Raw genomic sequence first — 17,555 nt, 5'->3', positions numbered from 1 at the left:
GGGGGGGGGGGGGGGGGGGGGGGGGGGGGGGGGGGGGGGGGAGTTGCGGGTTGAGGGTACTGGAGTTCATTTTCTGTGCTTTTGACCTTCCTGTAATCCCATAAGACTCCTTGTTCAGTTGGGAAGGGGACTCTCAGGCAGAGACTGAGCAGATATTGACAGTCGGAAGTCACAGAAACACACTGACAGGTCTGAGGAATGTGAGCTGGGCACGGCAGCACTTGCTACACATGCTGTGTTAATGATGAGGAGGATAAACAGGTTGCATATGTTGCTGATGGGAGTTTAAATGTGGTTACTTCTATGGAAATCAATTTGGAAACACCTATCAAAAGCATAGTTGATTCAGTAATACTGCTTTGAAGGTTTTCTCCTACAGATATATTCATAAATGTGCAAAATGATGTATGAATAAGGTTATTAATTGCATCACTGTAAGGCAAAAGGTTGGAAATATCCTTAATATTTTTCACTAGAGGACTGGTTAAATTATGGTACCTTTACTTTTTGTATAAATTTATGAGTTCCAAGTAAAATTTTGTTACATGCATAGACTGCCTAGAGATCAAGTCAGGGCTTTCAGGGTATTCATTTCCTGAATAACTTACATTGTGTCCATTAAATAATTTATGATACATTTAAATGCAATACTATGCTTGTTTGAAAGAATGAGGAAGCTCCTTGTATAATGGTATACGGTTGATTGCAAAGATATACTGTTAGGAGAAAAAAGCAAGATGGAGCAGTGTTTGTATGTGAACACATTTGGATTAAAAAAAATGGTGGTGGTGGGCCGGGCGCGGTGGCTCACACCTGTAATCTCAGCACTTTGGGAGGCCGAGGCCGGCGGATCATAAAGTCAGGAGATTGAGACCATCCTGGCTAAAATGGTGAAACCCCATCTCTACTGAAAATACAAAAATTAGCCGGGCATGGTGGCGGGCGCCTGTAGTCCCAGCAACTCAGGAGGTTGAGGCAGGAGAATGGCATGAACCCCGGAGGCGGAGCTCGCAGTGAGCCGAGATTGCGCCACTGCACTCCAGCCTGGGCGACAGAGCGAGACTCTCTCTCAATAAATAAATATATAAATAAACATTAAAAAAAAATGGTGATGGTGGTGGGAGAATGTATGTTATATGTGCATAAAATCTATGGAAAGTCCCACCAAAGATAGTTAATACTTGTTAACTTGGAGGAAGGGAACTGAGGACAAGAGTGAGGGGATACTTTTCCTTCCGTATAGCAACTGTATTCCATTAGCTACTCAAAAATAAAATGTAAATAATTTACAAAGAACATTGTATCTTGGGGGCAGTTGGGAGCTGCTAAATTTTGTTTTAATCTTTCACTGAATAGGTGATCAGACCTGTTGGGATGGACAGGCAGTTGGGTGGGATGCAGTTTCAGAGAGCCTAAAGGGAGAGAGAATGACTGGATAGAGAAGGAACCAAAGTTTAGTTCCCAGGGCCAAAGCACCAATCAGGGAATAGTATTCAGCTGTTAACTTGTCAGGCAATGTACTTGGGTAGGTAGGGGACTCAGTCTGAAGGTAAATGGTATCAGGCTATCAGTTTTAACTGCATTTTTTAAGATTCTGTATGTCTATTTGGTATCCACTTATCACAGGACCGAACCATAAATAAATATGGTAAACTATATTTACTTTTGTTCTGTAAGTCGGCTTCCTGGGAACTCATGTGCAGACCACCTGATCAAGGTTGTGGCTCCACATACCTTCTTATCTAATTCTCACATACCAAGCCACTGTTTGCCCTGCCCTAAATCGTCACAGGGCCAGGTATCAGGCAACTAGAGATCACCTCTATAGCCCAAAGCCTATTGGAATTATTCAAACTAGTCAATCCTAAACTGTTTCCCCTGCTCTGCCTTGCATTTGCTGCAGAACCCCAGTAAGGGCTCTGGTCTAGGCCTTCCCCTCACTCCTGCCTCTGCCCCGCAGAAGTCGGCATGAATAGAGCCTCCTTTTCGCCTTTTGCCTTCTAGACTTCCAACGCTCTCTGCCATGAGTATACACATTTCCACTTAAAAACAAAAATAAACCCAGAGCCCTTAAAAGAAAGTTTTATTAGTATATAATTCACATACTGTATCACACCATATATATTAATTTTATATGGCTACAAATTACCACAAATTGGTTGAATTAAAACAACAGAATTTGTTTTATTGAATATTGTTTTATTTGATTGAATATTTACAGAATTTTGTTTTATTTTACATTTACATAATTTACAGAATATTGTTTTACTTTATTGAAAATATTTATTTTCTCACAGTGCTGGAAGACTGGCCATCCAAAATCAAGATGTCGGCAGGGGGATGCTCCTGAAGGCTCTGGGGAAGAATCCTTTCCCTCCTTTCAATGTCCTGGTGGTTGTCAGGACATTGGTGTTCTTTGGCTCACTAACTAAATTGCTTTACTGTCTCTGTCATCACATGGCCTTCTTCCCTGTGTCTCCTCCGTGTCTTCAAATCTCTCTCTTTTTTTAAGCCAGAGTCTCGCTCTGTCGCCCAGGCTTGAGCGCAGTGGCGCGATCTCGGCTCACTGCAAGCTCCGCCTCCCGGGTTTACGCCATTCTTCTGCCTCAGCCTCCGGAGAAGCTGAGACTACAGGTGCCCGCCACCACGCCCGGCTAACTTTTTGTATTTTTAGTAGAGACGGGGTTTCACCATGTTAGCCAGGATGGTCTCCATTTCCTGACCTCGTGATCTGCCCGCTTCAGCCTCCCAAAGTGCTGGGATTACAGGCCTGAGCCACCGTACCTGGCCCCAAATCTCTCTCTTCTTACGAGGACACCAGTCCTTGGTTTTAGGTGTCCATCCTAATACAGTATGGCCTCATCTTAACTTGATCACATCTGCAAATATCCCATTTCTAAATAAGGTGATATTCAAGGTACAGGGGTAGGACTTTAACATGTCTTTTTAGTGGATACAAATCAACCCACACCACCATACAATTCACCCATTTAAAGTATACAATTTAATGGTTTTTAGTATACTCACAGAATTGTGCAATCATTATATCAACTTTACAACATTTTCATTGCCCCACAATGAAACGCTGTCCTGTACTCATTAGCAGTCACTCTCCATTTTCCTGCAACACTCCGCCAAGTCCTAGATAACCAGTTATCCATGTTCTGGTTAGGCAGAATAGACAATCTCTATAGATTGGCAATCTCTACAGATTGCCTATTCTGGACATTTCATATAAATTGAATAATATAGTATGTGGCCTTTTGTGCTGGCTTCTTTTTTTTTTTTTTTTTTTTTTTTTTGAGATGGAGTCTCACTGTTGCCCAGGCTGGAGTGCAGTGGCGTGATCCTGGCTCACTGCAACCTCCACTTCCCAGGTTCAAGTGATTCTCCTGCCTCAGCCTCCCCCATAGCTGAGATTCCAGGTGCCCACCACCACGCCTGGCTACTTTTTGTATTTTTAGTAGAGATGAGGTTTCACCACATTGGCCAGGCTGGTCTCCAAGTCCTGATCTCAAGTGATTCACCTGCCTCGGCCTCCCAAAGTGCTGGGATTACATATGTGAGCCACCGCGCCTGGCATTGCTTAGTATAATGTTTCTAAATTTCATACATGCTGTATCAGTACTTCATTCCTTTTAATGGCTGAATAATACTCAATTGTACAGATATAACACATTGTATTTAAGCATTTATTAGTAGATGGGATATTTTGGTTCTACTTTATTACTTTATTTATTTATTTTTAAACGAGTCTTGCTCTGTTACCCAGGCTGGAGTGCAGTGGTACAATCTCGGCTCACTGCAACCTCTGCCTCCCAGGTTCAAGCAATTCTCTGCCTTAACCTCCTGAATGGCTGGGATTACAGGTGCCCACCACTATGCCCGGCTAATTTTTGGTATTTTTTTTTTTTTAGTAGAGACGGGGTTTCAGCATCTTGGCCAGGCTGGTCTTGAACTCCTGACCTCGTGATCTACCTGCCTTAACTTCTCAAAGTGCTGGGATTACAGGTGTGAGTCACTGTGTCCGGCCTGGTTGTTTCTACTTTTTGGTGATTTGGATAATGCTGCTATGAAAATTTGTGTTCAAACTTTTGTGTGCATATGTGTTTTCATTTCTCTTGGGAGTATACCTAGGAATGGAATTGCTGGGTCATATGGTAACAGTATGTTTAACTGAAGAACCACCAGACTGTCTTCCAAAGCAGCTACATCATTTTACACTCCCATCAGCAATGTATGAGGATTCCAACCAATTTTTCCACGTCCTCGTCAACCCTTGTTATTATATATTTTTATTATGATCACCTATGTAGGTGTGAAATGATATCTCATTGTGGTTTTGATTTACATTCCCCTGATGACTACTGATGTTGAGCATCTTTTCATGTACTTATTGGTCACTTTTATCTCTTCTTTGGAGAAATGCCTAATCATATTCTTTGCATATTTTTTAATTGGGCTGTCTTTTTATTAATTAGTTCTAAGAGAATTCTTTATATATTTTTGTACAAATACCTTATGTATAATTTACAAATATTTTCTCCAACTTTGTGGGCTGTCTTTTCACTTTCTTGATAGTGTCCTTTGAATCACAAAAGTTTTCAATTCTGATGAAGTCCAACTTATCTATGTTTTCCTTTGTTGCTTGTACTTTTGATGCCATATCTCAGAAACAGAACTTTTTAAGGACATATTGTTTATTAAAAATGAGTAAATCATTTATGTGAAAAATTCTGGGCTAACAAAGTCATGGCGAATAAGAAGTATTTTTTCAAGTCACAAAATAACTTGTACCACTTTAGGCTTTCTTTTTAGAGTCACTTGTTTTGTGTTTCACTTAGGATTCTTGTCCTTGTACAAGAATAATAATTATGTAGATTACCATTTATTCAAATAGTTACGGGTGTATAATATTGCCGTGATTCCTATTTGTATAACTAACATTTCTGTTAATGTTAGTTCTAACTTGTTCACAGAAAGTAAAAAGAATATAATTAAAATAATATGAAATTCTACCTCTCAAAGCTAATCCAAAGTTAAAGTTTATTTTATTTTATTTTTATTTATTTATTTATTTTGAGACAGAGTCTTGCTCTGTCGCCCAGACTGGAGTGCAGTGGCGCGATTTCGGCTCACTGCAAGCTCTGCCTCCTGGTTTCACACCATTCTCCTGCCTCAGCCTCCCGAGTAGCTGGGACTACAGGTGCCCGCCACCATGCCCGGCTAATATTTTGTATTTTTAGTAGAGACAGGGTTGCACTGTTAGCCAGGATGGTCTTGATCTCCTGATCTCGTGATCTGTCCGCCTTGGCCTCCCAAGGTGCTGGGATTACAGGTGTGAGTCACTGCACCAAGTTTATTTTAATAAAAAGATGCTCACTATATTTTAAGTCAAAATAGCAGAATTGCAAAATGTTTAGTACATTCCTATTTTTGTAAAAAATTATATAGATATTTTCTTGGAAATAAGTCTAGAAGAATATAAGCAAAAAGTTAATAATGGTAATCTATGGAGGGGGCAGTTTTCATGTTTTTGGGAAAATACTTTTTCTGGTTTGGTATAAAGACTGAACGTATGCTATAAAAATAAACTGAAAACATCTTTCAGCCTTTTCCATGCATATTTAAAATGAAATATTTTACAAAATCACAATCTTACTAAATGTTTTATGCCGTGTTTTATCCTGTGCTTTTTTCACTTCATATAATATGATGTCATTGAATATTCTTTGAAAAGATGATTTGTACTACTTGAATTAAAATTCAAGGCTTAGAGTCACATTATTTAGCCATTTCTCTATTATTGAATGTCTAGGTTGTTGTTTACAATTTCTCACCACTTAAAAAAATGTGGTGCCTAACATTTTCATAAATAAATGATTGTTTGCATCTCTGATTATTTTGATTGGGGAGACTCCTAAAATAAAGGTTACTGGATCAAAATACATGAATATTTAAAAATGTCTTCCTGAATGAATTCCTTTGAAGACACTGTAACACTGAATTACTTATTCTTTTTGGTTTCAATTCTTCAAGTGTAATTGCCTATTTCTATACTTTATTTAGTGCATGGAAGCAGCAAGGGAAAGGCATGAAGCAGCCTGGAGTGCATGTTGCACTAGAAGGCAGGAGACCTAGATTCTTTAGGTCTTGGAAAACTCACAAATTTCCAGCAGCTTTATATACCTTACCTTTCAAATAAGTGGGGGTGGGATTCCTGAGTCATAAATTCCACAGTTCTCTAATTCTCCTTGGCTACTAGGAGAAATGCTGGGCTTCCTACTGTGGGAAAAGCAGTAAATACAGGTATCTCAGTGGAGGATACGTTTTCATGGCCTAGTCTCTAGACACATGCTTTTACAGAAACAAAATGAAATCCTTAACAATGCTGTTAATAGGTAATATTATGTCTGTTTTATTATCAGCTGTTTTACAGCTGAAAAAACTGAAGCCCACAGAATTTCAGTAACTTGCCCAAGAGCATTCAGCTAGTAAGGGGCAGGAATAAGAATCCAGTCCATGTGTGTCTGGCTCCAAAGCCCATGCTGTTGGCACTTTACAATACTTCAAAGTTGGACAGAAATCATATTTTTATGGGCTTGATATTATTGATTTAATGACACACATTCACAAGTTCTACACTGATTATTCCTCCTCTAAAGAACTTTTATTTCAAAGGTACTTAATGGTGGAGCACTATTAATGCATTAATTTCAATATCAGAAAAACAGTATCAACAAAACCAATAGGAATGTGTATTATAATTTTATGAAAAAATAAGCCTACCAAAATAGTAATCTTACAAACCAGATATTTCTCTAAAAATACTCTAAACTATTATGGCAAGTTTTCTTTTCCTACCTAGGTCTACATTTCTCAGTTCTTTACTTTCATAAAAAGCTTCTCTTCTCAAATATTTGAATAGATACTCTATGAATCAGCAAGTATGTGACAATACTTTATATATGTGTGTGTGTGTGTGTGTATATATATATATATATTTTTTTTTTTTTTTGAGAGAGAGAGTTTCGCTCCTGTCATCCAGGCTGGAGTGCAGTGGCGCAATCTTGGCTCACTGCAACCTTCGCCTCCTGGCTTCAAGTGATTCTTCTGTCTCAGCGTCCCAAGTAGCTGGGACTACAGGGGTGCACCACCATGTCCGGCTGATTTTTGTATTTTTAGTAGAGATGGGGTTTCGCTATGTTGGCCAGGCTGGTCTTGAACTCCCGATTTCAGGTGATGTGCCCGCCTCAGTCTCCCAAAGTGCTGCGATTACAGGCCTAAGCCACCATGCCTGGCTGAAAGTGCTACATTTTAAACAACCTTATGTTACTGTTCCCTGTCTTTTGCTTTCTTAGCCTTATTGTTATTTTTCTTGGTGACTTTCTCCCTCTCTCTCGGTGGCAATTATCCACAAAGTCTTGTACAGCCAATAAGAAACAGACTTCTATCACCCACAACAATATGTCTAAGATAATTTTTCATATCTCTACTAATACGCTACCAGGTTTCACATCCTTAGGTGGATTTATCTTTCCAGTTTCAACAATATGAAGCTATATGAATTTTAAGTGACTACAGCATAACCATCCCTGCAGCAATTGAACATTTGTCAGACAGTGCATATTTAAGAGCTTCACATTTTCAAAGGATGCAAAGTCTTGCTGTTTTTGTAGAAATCGAACCATCCATTATAAAAGTCTTCAGTATTTTTGTCTTTCGGGTTTTTTGATTTAGTCGTTTTTGCCATTTACATCTATAGCTTTTACTGAATTCCCCCACTCAGCTCCATGAAGGCAGAAGCTATATTGTCTCAGTCACCATTATAGCCTTATCATCTACTACATAGCAAGTGCTAAGTATCTGTTGAATGAATGAATGAATGAATATATTCTTCTATCAATGATTTGAGATAACACTTTTTATATTGCAAATATAGTTATTCCTTGCTAAGCTTGGGGGTGGTATGCCACAAATACTGCCTCACAGTTGGCAAGAAAAGTCACGGTGTTATAGAAAATAGGGAGTGAGAGAGGGTAAAATAAACCAAACTCCTGTCAAATAAAAGTTTTGGGGACATATGCTTTCAAAGTAAGCCAGACTTACTGACTTTAAAGATCTCCTCTAGCAGAAAAGCTTTTATCTGAATCATCTTTGTAACCTGTTTAGAAGACATTGCTTCAGGAGTATCTACTGTGGTATGTTCTCCTATAAATGTCACGCCATACATATACAGACTGTACCTTACTGGACTTGAAATTTAATTACTTTTGCTTTTGCATTCTTTCGTGATCCATTTTTATAATCCTTATTGAGAAGTAAATCTGTATAGATTTATTCATTTAGGAGAATATCCATTTAGTAGAAAATTTAAAATTTATGGCCTCCTTTTTGCCTGGCCGATTAGAAGGCAAACATTTCATGACTACTTTGACTGGAATATGGTTTTTAGATTCATCATTAGCTTGGGCTACAACTCAGGTTGTGCTGTAACTTTGTGTCAACTCATTGATCCAACAGTATGTCCTTCACATTTTTTCTTATTATGGCCACTGTTTTTTGTGTCATCAAAGGTGAAGGCACAGCCTTCCTCTCCTCATGTTCAGCATCTTCTGCTCTTTCTCTGGTTATAAACAACGAGTAAAAGAGAAAATCTAGTATTTCTCTGACGCTTAAGAACACATATGGGATTCACAGATTCAAAGTTAAAATGCAACATTAGGGTACGTTATGTCACCAGGGACTGAAAAGAACACAGATAATAGATGCCAAAAAATATATTAAGTAATGTTAAAATTAATTTTGTGTGAAGTTGACCAAGGCTTTTAAAACTAGACCTTTGTTTCCTTGATGATTATTCTGAATTTTCTCTGTTCTCTTGCTAGTCTCAATATTTTTTATCAGAGCGTCAGGGACAGACAGGACCTAAAAAACTCCACTTGGTGTAATAACTAAACATATGTTGGGGCAGAGTATTGCTGAGTGTGTCTGTGTGTGTGTGCTTTTCTTGTTTGGTCTCAGAAACACCTTCCTTTCCTTAATAAACTTTTATGTATTTCCAGACTTTTCTCTTAATTTTATGTAACCTTACAAAGTTTTTTTTACAGCTTTCTCTGCGTGCCAGTCAATAAATGTGTTTCACATGAACAAATAATACAGCTTGAATAAACTCAATCCTATTATTGCAGGTTGCGAAGTCACCTACTCCGTTTTTATGGCAATGCTGATTTGGGGCATTCTGCTCTTACAGGCTGATTCTCCTGTAAGGAAACGGTGTTTATTCCCCATCCTACTATGAAAGATGCTATATGAGAGGCAAAGGTGCCTCTGCATTTCACGATTGCCCACTGGGCTAGGACAGCCTCAAGCTCGGCTTATCTGGCAGTTCCGCCAAGGGCGCGCTGCCCTCCTGGAGCTATTGGAGTCACCTGTTCAAGGTCGCGAACCCACCGGTGCAGCCGGCAATCAGCGAGGTCCAGCGGGGCTGCGCGGTTTCCGCTCTGCCCGCGTTCGGCGTCGCCTGGGCCCCCACCTGGTGCCCCGCAATCTGTGCAAAGGCTGTGAGACCGCGCCCTCTCCCGATCTACCCCACCAGCCCAAGCTGGGCCCGGAACTAACACCCCACAGGCGCAGGCGGCCAGCTGCAGCCGGGAAGGGGCACCGGAAGGAGGCGGTGGCGGGGCGGCCGGGGGAGGAGCGAGCCGGGGCCGGGCGCGGCCTACAAAAGCCGCGCGCGGCGCGGAGGGCGGGCCTGGGCGCGAGCGGTGGAGTCGGCGGGGTTCCTGGCGCCGCAGAGGCCGCGGGCCAGGACCGGGAGGGGAGAGGGAGGAGACAGGAGGAGGAGACGCGAGTGCGGGGTGGCGCCGGTCCACCTCCGCAGCGCTCCTGCCTCCCGCCGGCTTTAGAAGGCGGGCCCGGGCTGCGGCAGCGGCGGCCTCGGCTGCCTGGGGAGGTGAAGTCCGGAGGGAGGCGGCCGACCCGGCGAGGGTGGGCAGGTCTGGGTGGCCGGCGCCGCGGCGAGGTGGAGGGGCGGCTTGGCATCCCCGGGGCGGGGCGGGGCTCCCGTGGGCCGTGGCCCGTGGCCGGTGCGTTTTCCTCCAGGTCAGCCTGCCCTGGGGCCTTGCAGAAGCGGTTTCTGCGTCCCAGGGGCGTCTGTGGGAAGGGTGGGGGTCGGTGCCTGCAGGGCTCTCCGTGGCCGCTCGGGAGAGGTGCTCTTTGCGCAGGCTCTCCCGGAGACTTGAGGGGGTGCTCGCTGGCGTGCATGGGGCCTGTTCTGTCCTTGCTTTGGGGATGCTCCTAAGCGGGGAGAAAGGGATACCGCGGTGCTTGGAGGTCGAGGGAGGGATACCTAAGTGCGCAAAGGCCACTCTAGGGCAGGGGAAGGGCTCGCTAGAACAAGCTTTAACTGGTTGGGTGTAAGCAGTTTTGGGCTAGTCTAAACCAAACCGAGAATCAACGCGGAGTTCCTGCAGGTTGAGAGAGTACCTGGCTGTGAATGTCCAGTAGTGATGGATTGCCTTGTAGGCCCCAGAGCAATTGGGGAAGTTAGCATTCTTGTTCAAGAAGCTGCTGGGTCACTTAGAGCTATGAGAGAATGTTGTGAGTTTGGGATTTTCTTTCAAACGTTCAGGATTGAGGTTAGGGCTGGTGGTGAGGATCGTGTAAAGAGGTTTGAGTGGCTGCCTTAGGTCCCGGTGTGGGAAGCTTATTCTTTTGGTGTCATCACGTGTCCATGGGAATTATTTAGAACGTGGTCTGCCCTCATGAGAGGAAAGGAGCTGTGAAGCCATTGCAGTTCTTCCTCCCTATGTGGAAAATCGAATTTCTGGAAACATCCTCTATGTTGGAGATTTTGCCTACGTAAAGGCTATCCTTATTGGCTAGCGGCACTAATTACTTTAAAAGTAGGATGGAAGTACAGTATCTGAAGCATCACTGGGTTTTGAGCTCACTTCTGTGGAAAATAATTTAAGGGAGTGGTCTAGACTTTCCGGGGAAGTTATTGGCTGGCTGTGTCCCTCTAGTCCTAATTTTATACTTAACTTTCCCCCACCTCCTTCAGCCTCATCTGTTTCAATGGTGCAACTCTCTCCATCCCCTTTTGGTTACCAGTCACCTTCAGGCCATTCAGAGGAGGAAAGAGAGGGGAATATGAAGTCAGCCAAGCCCCAAGTGAACCACAGTCAGCATGGGGAAAGCCAGCGGGCCTTGAGCCCCCTGCAGTCTACTCTGAGTTCTGCTGCATCTCCTTCCCAAGCATATGAGACCTATATTGAAAATGGACTCATATGCCTTAAACACAAAATTAGAAACATCGAGAAAAAGAAGGTAACTTTTTTTTTTCTTCCAGTTCTGTATATGCATGATCTTGAAAGATTAAGGAGCTGACATTTTTCTTTCAGAGCTCGTAGGTGTTTTTTACTAAAAATTTAACTAACCTTAGGTTTAGCTGCTTTAAACAAGCAGGCTACATGTTGGAAGTATTAAACATTTTCTGTTTCATTTGTCAAAACAACTGAATAAAAATATTCTTCATAGTAAAATTATTATGCATGCTGCTGTTGAAATACTTTAAGAGCTAGCTATTTTAGGTCAGATTAATTCCTTATGTAGTATTAATGTTTCTTTTCATAGATGTGTTAATAGCTGATTTTTTAGCTTGTTTTCCTTGTGACTTTCTGCAGCAGTTGATATTGCAGTATTACTGCTGCAGTCATTGGAAGGTTTAACCGTGGTAGAACTAGAAAATGTTTTACCACTTGTGTTGTTAGGTGAGGATTTACGATTGCTGGGTGAAAGCGTTGTAGTCAGCCTTGTAAAGAGACCCAGGAGTTAAGTCTAGCTACAGAAAATGCTGTTGTAAAGATCTAAATCCTTCCTCATTTCCTGAGTCATGTAGCCTGTGAAACAGACTGCACATTGCTTTGCTGTATTATGATTCTCTTCTGCTTTTGGACAGGTGAGGTTGAGTAACTGGACCTATGGGCTCTTAAATACTTTTGTGCCAAGACCTAGTGAAACCTTAAAGTTGCTTTTAATGGAGGGATGTGAAGAGACTCTTCAGCGTCTGGTTGACTCTATTTCTTTTCTTTTTTCTTTTTTTTTTTAAACTAAGAAAGTAGTAAAAAGGGCAAGTTGCTAGTAACTTCTCTGTGGCTCTCACTATTTGTCTTTTTAATGCATGCAGTTGATCACAAGTGTGATAAGGTGAGTGCCAGGTCAGCACAGATTCCCCATCAATATGATAAATGGTCAAAGCAGGATCTATTGACAGAGCCTCCCTCAGGAGGAGGACCTACATATATGTATACGTAAGCTCTCTAGCTTACCTATAGTAGCTCTTTAATTTTGAATACCTATCTGATAGTACCAGTACTTCTTTCAACCTTCTGGGAAAGATTTTTGCCACTAAAACCAATACAGGAGGAGCCTAAAAAGTGCTTTTAGAATACCATAGTGGGGCCGGTCCTGGTAGTGGATCACACCTGTAATCCCTGCGCTTGGGAGGCCAAGGCAGGTGGATCACCTGAGGTCAGGAGTTCGAGACCAACCTGGCCAACATGATGAAACCCCGTCTCTACTAAAAATACAAAAAAAATTAGCCAGGCGTGGTGGGGGTGCCTGTAATCCCACCTACTCAGGAGGCTGAGGCAGGAGAATCGCTTGAACCTGGTAGGTGAAGGTTGCAGTGTGCCAAGATCGCGACACTGCACTCCAGCCTGGGCAACAGAGTGAGATTCCATCTCAAAAAAAAAAAAAAGAATACCATAGTGGGTTTATGTCATTATTATGGGGCCAATAAATGCAATTTATCTTTCATAATTTCCTTAAGTATCAAATATAATATGAAAAATAACTTCAGGATGAGCCTACTTTAATGATAGAAAAGAATTCTTTTATGTTTCTGTACTTCCAATAGGAGTTTCCTTTTAGGAAAATGCCACATAGTTCAACAGGTAACTGAACTAACAGTTTAAGCATAAGATTAGAGTAGGGCTTCTCAACCTCTACACCACTGACATTTGTACTGGATAATTCCTTGTTGTAAAGGACTGTCCTGTGCATTTTAAGATGCCTAGCAGCATCCCTGGCCTCTAACCACAAGATACCAGTAGCACTCTTCACCTTCCTTCCCTCTCCCAAGTTGTGATAACCAAAAATATCCCCAGACATTGCCAGGTATCTTTGGGGGACAAAATTGTCCCTTGTTGAGAAACTACTGTGTTGGGGACATACGATTTACTAGGTAAGTCCCCATGGGTTAAGTAGTCTAGTTTGTTATTGATAGAGTCATTAGGAGAAAATAGTTTTATTACTGCTTAACTTTTGTAATTCCAGACTCATGTGATTCTGTGTATTTTTTCTCCCCTGACTGGAACTCATCTACAGTTGCTGCGTGCCTTATAGTAAAATGGTAGTCTTGCAGATTGATAGCTTGCTTCAAGGACTTTGTTTCCCTAGAGACAAAGTCTGGCATTTAGTTTATTTGCTTCTGAATTTTGTATCAGACTATGGTAGATACAGGTTTCTCTTTTGTAGCTCAAACTGGAAGATTATAAGGATCGCCTGAAAAGTGGAGAGCAACTTAATCCAGACCAGTTGGTAAGTGGCTTATGATCTTTTAGTAAGACTTGCTGGTTTTCTTTTCTTAATAAAACTCTACATGGATTTAGTGAGACCAGAGTTTTTATAGTACACACACACAGTTAAAATCCACAGTTTGTTCAAAACTGTTTGAGAAGCCTTTGTTGTTTGTGCCTGTTAGATCTCAGATATGACTTTTTTTTTCTGTTGACTAGAAGACAGTATGCATGGGGGTGTAGATTGTTAAACAGGAGTGAAATTGTAGACTGTCACTAAGAGTTAACATACAGATTTAAATTAAACTTACGTGCCAGAGTGGACTGAAGGAGAAGAGAAGGGCATACTCTTTCAGCTCTTCACTGGTGTATTCTAAACCTGACATCTTTGTGCTCCAAAATGTGAAAGAATATTTACTGTAGCTTACCTTAGTTTTCTCTAGCTGCCTCACCCTAATTCCTTTCATGGTCTCTTCCTACTTTTCTATCCTGGAATTTCGTGTCCCCTCTCAGGAGGCATGTTATCTGATGGATATCTGGCCTTTAAAAAAAAAACTTACTATAAACATTAGGCTACTTGCATTTTTTCCATTGGTTAACTTGTCAGTGATATACCTGGTAATTGCAAATTTTATGTAATTTGTGAAGGAGAGTTTGCAATGTGGAAAGGAAACAGTGCTTTGTGGATGTTTGCCATTTTGACTTGATCATGTCTCCTGGCTAAGAAGGGACACATTTATTTGAAAATTATTTGATCTTGTTTGTGGGTCTTCTGTCTTTATGCCTTTCAACTAAAATTTTTGGCTATACATCATAGATACTGGCATTCAAGGACTTTTCCCATTCCATAGTGACTCCTCTTCACTGACCCAGAATTTTTGTGATGTAGTAAGTTATAATTTTGCTGAGACACATATTCGAATTGTGTGAGCTCTGTGAATGGTGTGCTCAGTTAGCTGGGGAGAGGACCTAGCTGGACATGCAGCATTTCAGTGTGGCTTTGTTTTGAAGTCATGGTGTGTTCAGTAACTCTTAAAGTGATAAAACCTTTTTTTGTGTGTGTGTAAATATTCTTGAATAAAGTGTCCTGTTAGAATTGTGTTCTTTATTTTTGAGAAACATCGGGGAGAGGGGGTTGGAGATTGATCATTCCCATGGTAGCTCTCTAAGAAATGTTAAGGACATGCTATATTAATTGCTCCAGCCAGGCAAACTTCATTCTTAATATTTCATTACTGTCTTTATAGCCACATGTTGCTTCTATAATAAATGTATGAACTTTGTTATCTGGAGTCATATGCTGACAACTGCCCAATTTATATTGCCAACAGATCAGTCCTCTGAACTCAGTATTTCTGTGTCCATTTGCCTATCTGACACTTTGTAATTTTTCCCTGTTCCCCAAAATCTGCTTCTCCTCTAATCTTAGCTGTGTGAGTTGATGGCTTGATCAACTAGAAGGAGTTGCCAAAAATCTTGGAGAATTTATCTCCTTTTTCCTCATAGCTCACGTCCAGCTCATCAGCAAGTCTGCTCACTTCTCCCTTTAAGGTAAATCAGGAAACTGACCATTTCTGCCATCTTCATCCAGGCTGTATAATCTTTCATCTGCAGTACTTATTACAGTAGTAATTACTTCTTCCTCGCAGGTTTTTCTATTTCTGCCCTCTCCAAGTCTGTTCAACGTAGTAAATTCAGTGATCCTGTTCTGATGCAAGTCAAGATGGTTATTCCTCTGCTCAGAAGTCCCCATTTGTTCACATCTGGTGGTAAAATGTCCTTACTGTGTCTACAAAGCACTACAGAATATCCTTCCTATTTCCTTTGACATTTTGACTCTGTTTCCTGCTCTTCTTTCCCTCGCTAGCTCCAGTCTACCTACCCTAGCCTCCTTGCTGCCCCTCGCTAGCTCCAGTCTACCTACCTTAGCCTCCTTGCTGCCCCTCAGACATCCCAGGCACACTTCTGCAGGGCTTTTTGCACATGATCTTCCTACTGCTTGGGATGCTCTTTCTCCAGATGTTTCAATGGCTCAATTCCCAACCTCCTCCATCTTTTTATTTGAAGGTACCCACAGTGAGATCTGCTTTCACCCCACTACCACTTCCCCATTCACACTTCTTAGCTCCTTTCCTTGCTTAATTTTTCTTAAGAGAAGTTAGCACTTCTCTGACAAGCTATGAAGTTTTATTTTGTTTCTTTCCTACCCTTACAATGTAAGTTCCATGAAAGTAAGGATTTTGTCTGTTAGTTGCTGTATTCCTAGTGCATAGAATATAGCATGTAGTAGGTATATAAAATATTTATTACATGTAGATTTACTAAGTATAAAATGAATGTTAGGTCTTTAGATGTAACTAAGCACGTAGTTGGTGCTACTTTTGAGAAATCACACCTCATACATGCAATATATAAGGTGGAAAATTTAGAAAATGCAGGTAAGTCAGAAGGAAAAAAATAGAATCTTCAGATTCAGAGAACTGTTACCAGTATAGGCATACCTCAGAGATATTGTGGGTTCTGTTTCAGACCACCATGATAAAGTGAAGATTGCAAAAAGCAGGTCACACAAATTTTCTGGTTTCCCAGTGCATGTAAAAGTTACGTTTGTCCTATACTGTAGTCTCTTCAGGGTGCAGTAGTACTGTGTCAAAAAGAAGGTACACACCTTGATTAAAAATTATTGCTAAAAAATGCTAATAATCGTCTGAGCCTTCAGTGAGTTGTAATCTTTTTGCTGGTTGACGAGGGTGTTACCTCAGTGTTGATTACTGATGATAGATCAGGGTGGTGGTTGCTGAAGGTTGGAGTGGCTGTGGCAGTTTCTTAAAATAAGACAACAGTAAAATTAGCCACGTTGATGGACTCTTTCTTTCATGAAAGATGTCTCTGTAGTGTGTGATGCTGTTAGATAGGATTTTACCCACAGTAGGACTTTTTTCAAAATTGGAGTCAGTCTTTCAAACCCTGCTGCTGCTGCTTTATCAACTATACGTTTATGTAAGATTCTAAAGGTTTTGTTGTCATTTCAACAATGTTCATGATATCTTTACCAGTAGAGTCTATCTCAAGAAATCTCTTTCTTTGCTCATTCATAAGAAGCAACTCCTTATCTATTAAAAGTTTATTCTGAGATTGCAGCAATTAGTCATATCTTCAGGCTCTACTTCTAGTTATCTTGCTGTTTTCACCACATGTGCAGTTACTTCCTCTGCTGAAGTTCTGAACCCCCTCAGAGTCATGTATGAGTGTTAGAGTCAGCTTTTTCCAAACTCCTGTTCATGTTGATATTTTGACATCCTCCCATGAACCACAAATGTTCTTAATGACATCTAGAATGTGGGGAATCTTTTCCAGAAACTTTTCAATTTATTTTGCCCAGATCTATTAGATGAATCACTATCTATGGCAGCTATAGCCTTCTCAAAATGTATTTCTTTCCTTTTTTTTTTTTCTGATAAGGAGTTTTGCTCTTGTTGCCCAGGCTGGAGTACAATGGCGCGATCTTGGCTCACTGCAGCCTCTGCCTCCCAGGTTCAAGCAATTGTCCTGCCTCAGCCTCCTGAGTAGCTAGGATTACAGGCATGCGCCACCATGCCCAGCTAATTTTGTGTTTTTAGTGAAAACGGGGTTTCTCCATGTTGGTCAGGCTGGTCTCGAAATCCCGACCTCAGGTGATCTGCCTGCCTCGGCCTCCGAAAGTGCTGGGATTACAGGCATGAGCCACCGCACCCGGACCAATGTATTTCTTAAGACATGAAAGTCAAAATTGGGCCGGGCGCAGTGGCTCAAGCCTGTAATCCCAGCACTTTGGGAGGCCGAGACGGGCGGATCACGAGGTCAGGAGATCGAGACCATCTTGGCTAACACGGTGAAACCCCGTCTCTACTAAAAAATACAAAAAACTAGCCGGGCGATGTGGCAGGCGCCTGTAGTCCCAGCTACTTGGGAGGCTGAGGCAGGAGAATGGCG

General features: G+C 41.5%; 1 protein-coding gene and 1 long non-coding RNA gene across 17 annotated transcripts in view; one reads left to right on the top strand and one right to left on the bottom strand.

The window, feature by feature from the left end:
• Nucleotides 1–9,632, bottom strand: part of LOC111540575 — a 21,391-nt gene extending 11,759 nt beyond the window's left edge. The window contains exon 1 of the long non-coding RNA XR_002731027.1: nucleotides 9,432–9,632. This is a non-coding gene — a long non-coding RNA (uncharacterized LOC111540575). The remainder of the gene's footprint in view (nucleotides 1–9,431) is intronic.
• Nucleotides 9,633–9,760: 128 nt separating this feature from the next.
• Nucleotides 9,761–17,555, top strand: part of CAPRIN2 (caprin family member 2) — a 46,099-nt gene continuing 38,304 nt past the window's right edge. For 9 of the 16 annotated variants that reach the window (XM_023208990.2, XM_023208988.2, XM_023208987.2 and 6 more), the window contains exons 1-2: nucleotides 10,952–11,331; nucleotides 13,543–13,605. In XM_023208990.2, coding sequence (XP_023064758.1) covers nucleotides 11,080–11,331; nucleotides 13,543–13,605 — 315 coding nt within the window. In that variant the 5' untranslated portion in view covers nucleotides 10,952–11,079. Of the gene's footprint in view, nucleotides 9,956–10,172; nucleotides 11,332–13,542; nucleotides 13,606–17,555 lie in introns of those variants that run through there. The other 7 variants (XM_023208999.2, XM_023208998.2, XM_023208984.2 and 4 more) reach the window with 4 other exon arrangements.

Source organism: Piliocolobus tephrosceles, chromosome 10, assembly GCF_002776525.5.
Source record: "Piliocolobus tephrosceles isolate RC106 chromosome 10, ASM277652v3, whole genome shotgun sequence".
NCBI lineage: Eukaryota > Metazoa > Chordata > Mammalia > Primates > Cercopithecidae > Piliocolobus > Piliocolobus tephrosceles.
Note: the sequence above shows the minus strand (reverse complement) of the source record. Positions and strands in the feature narration are given on the sequence as shown.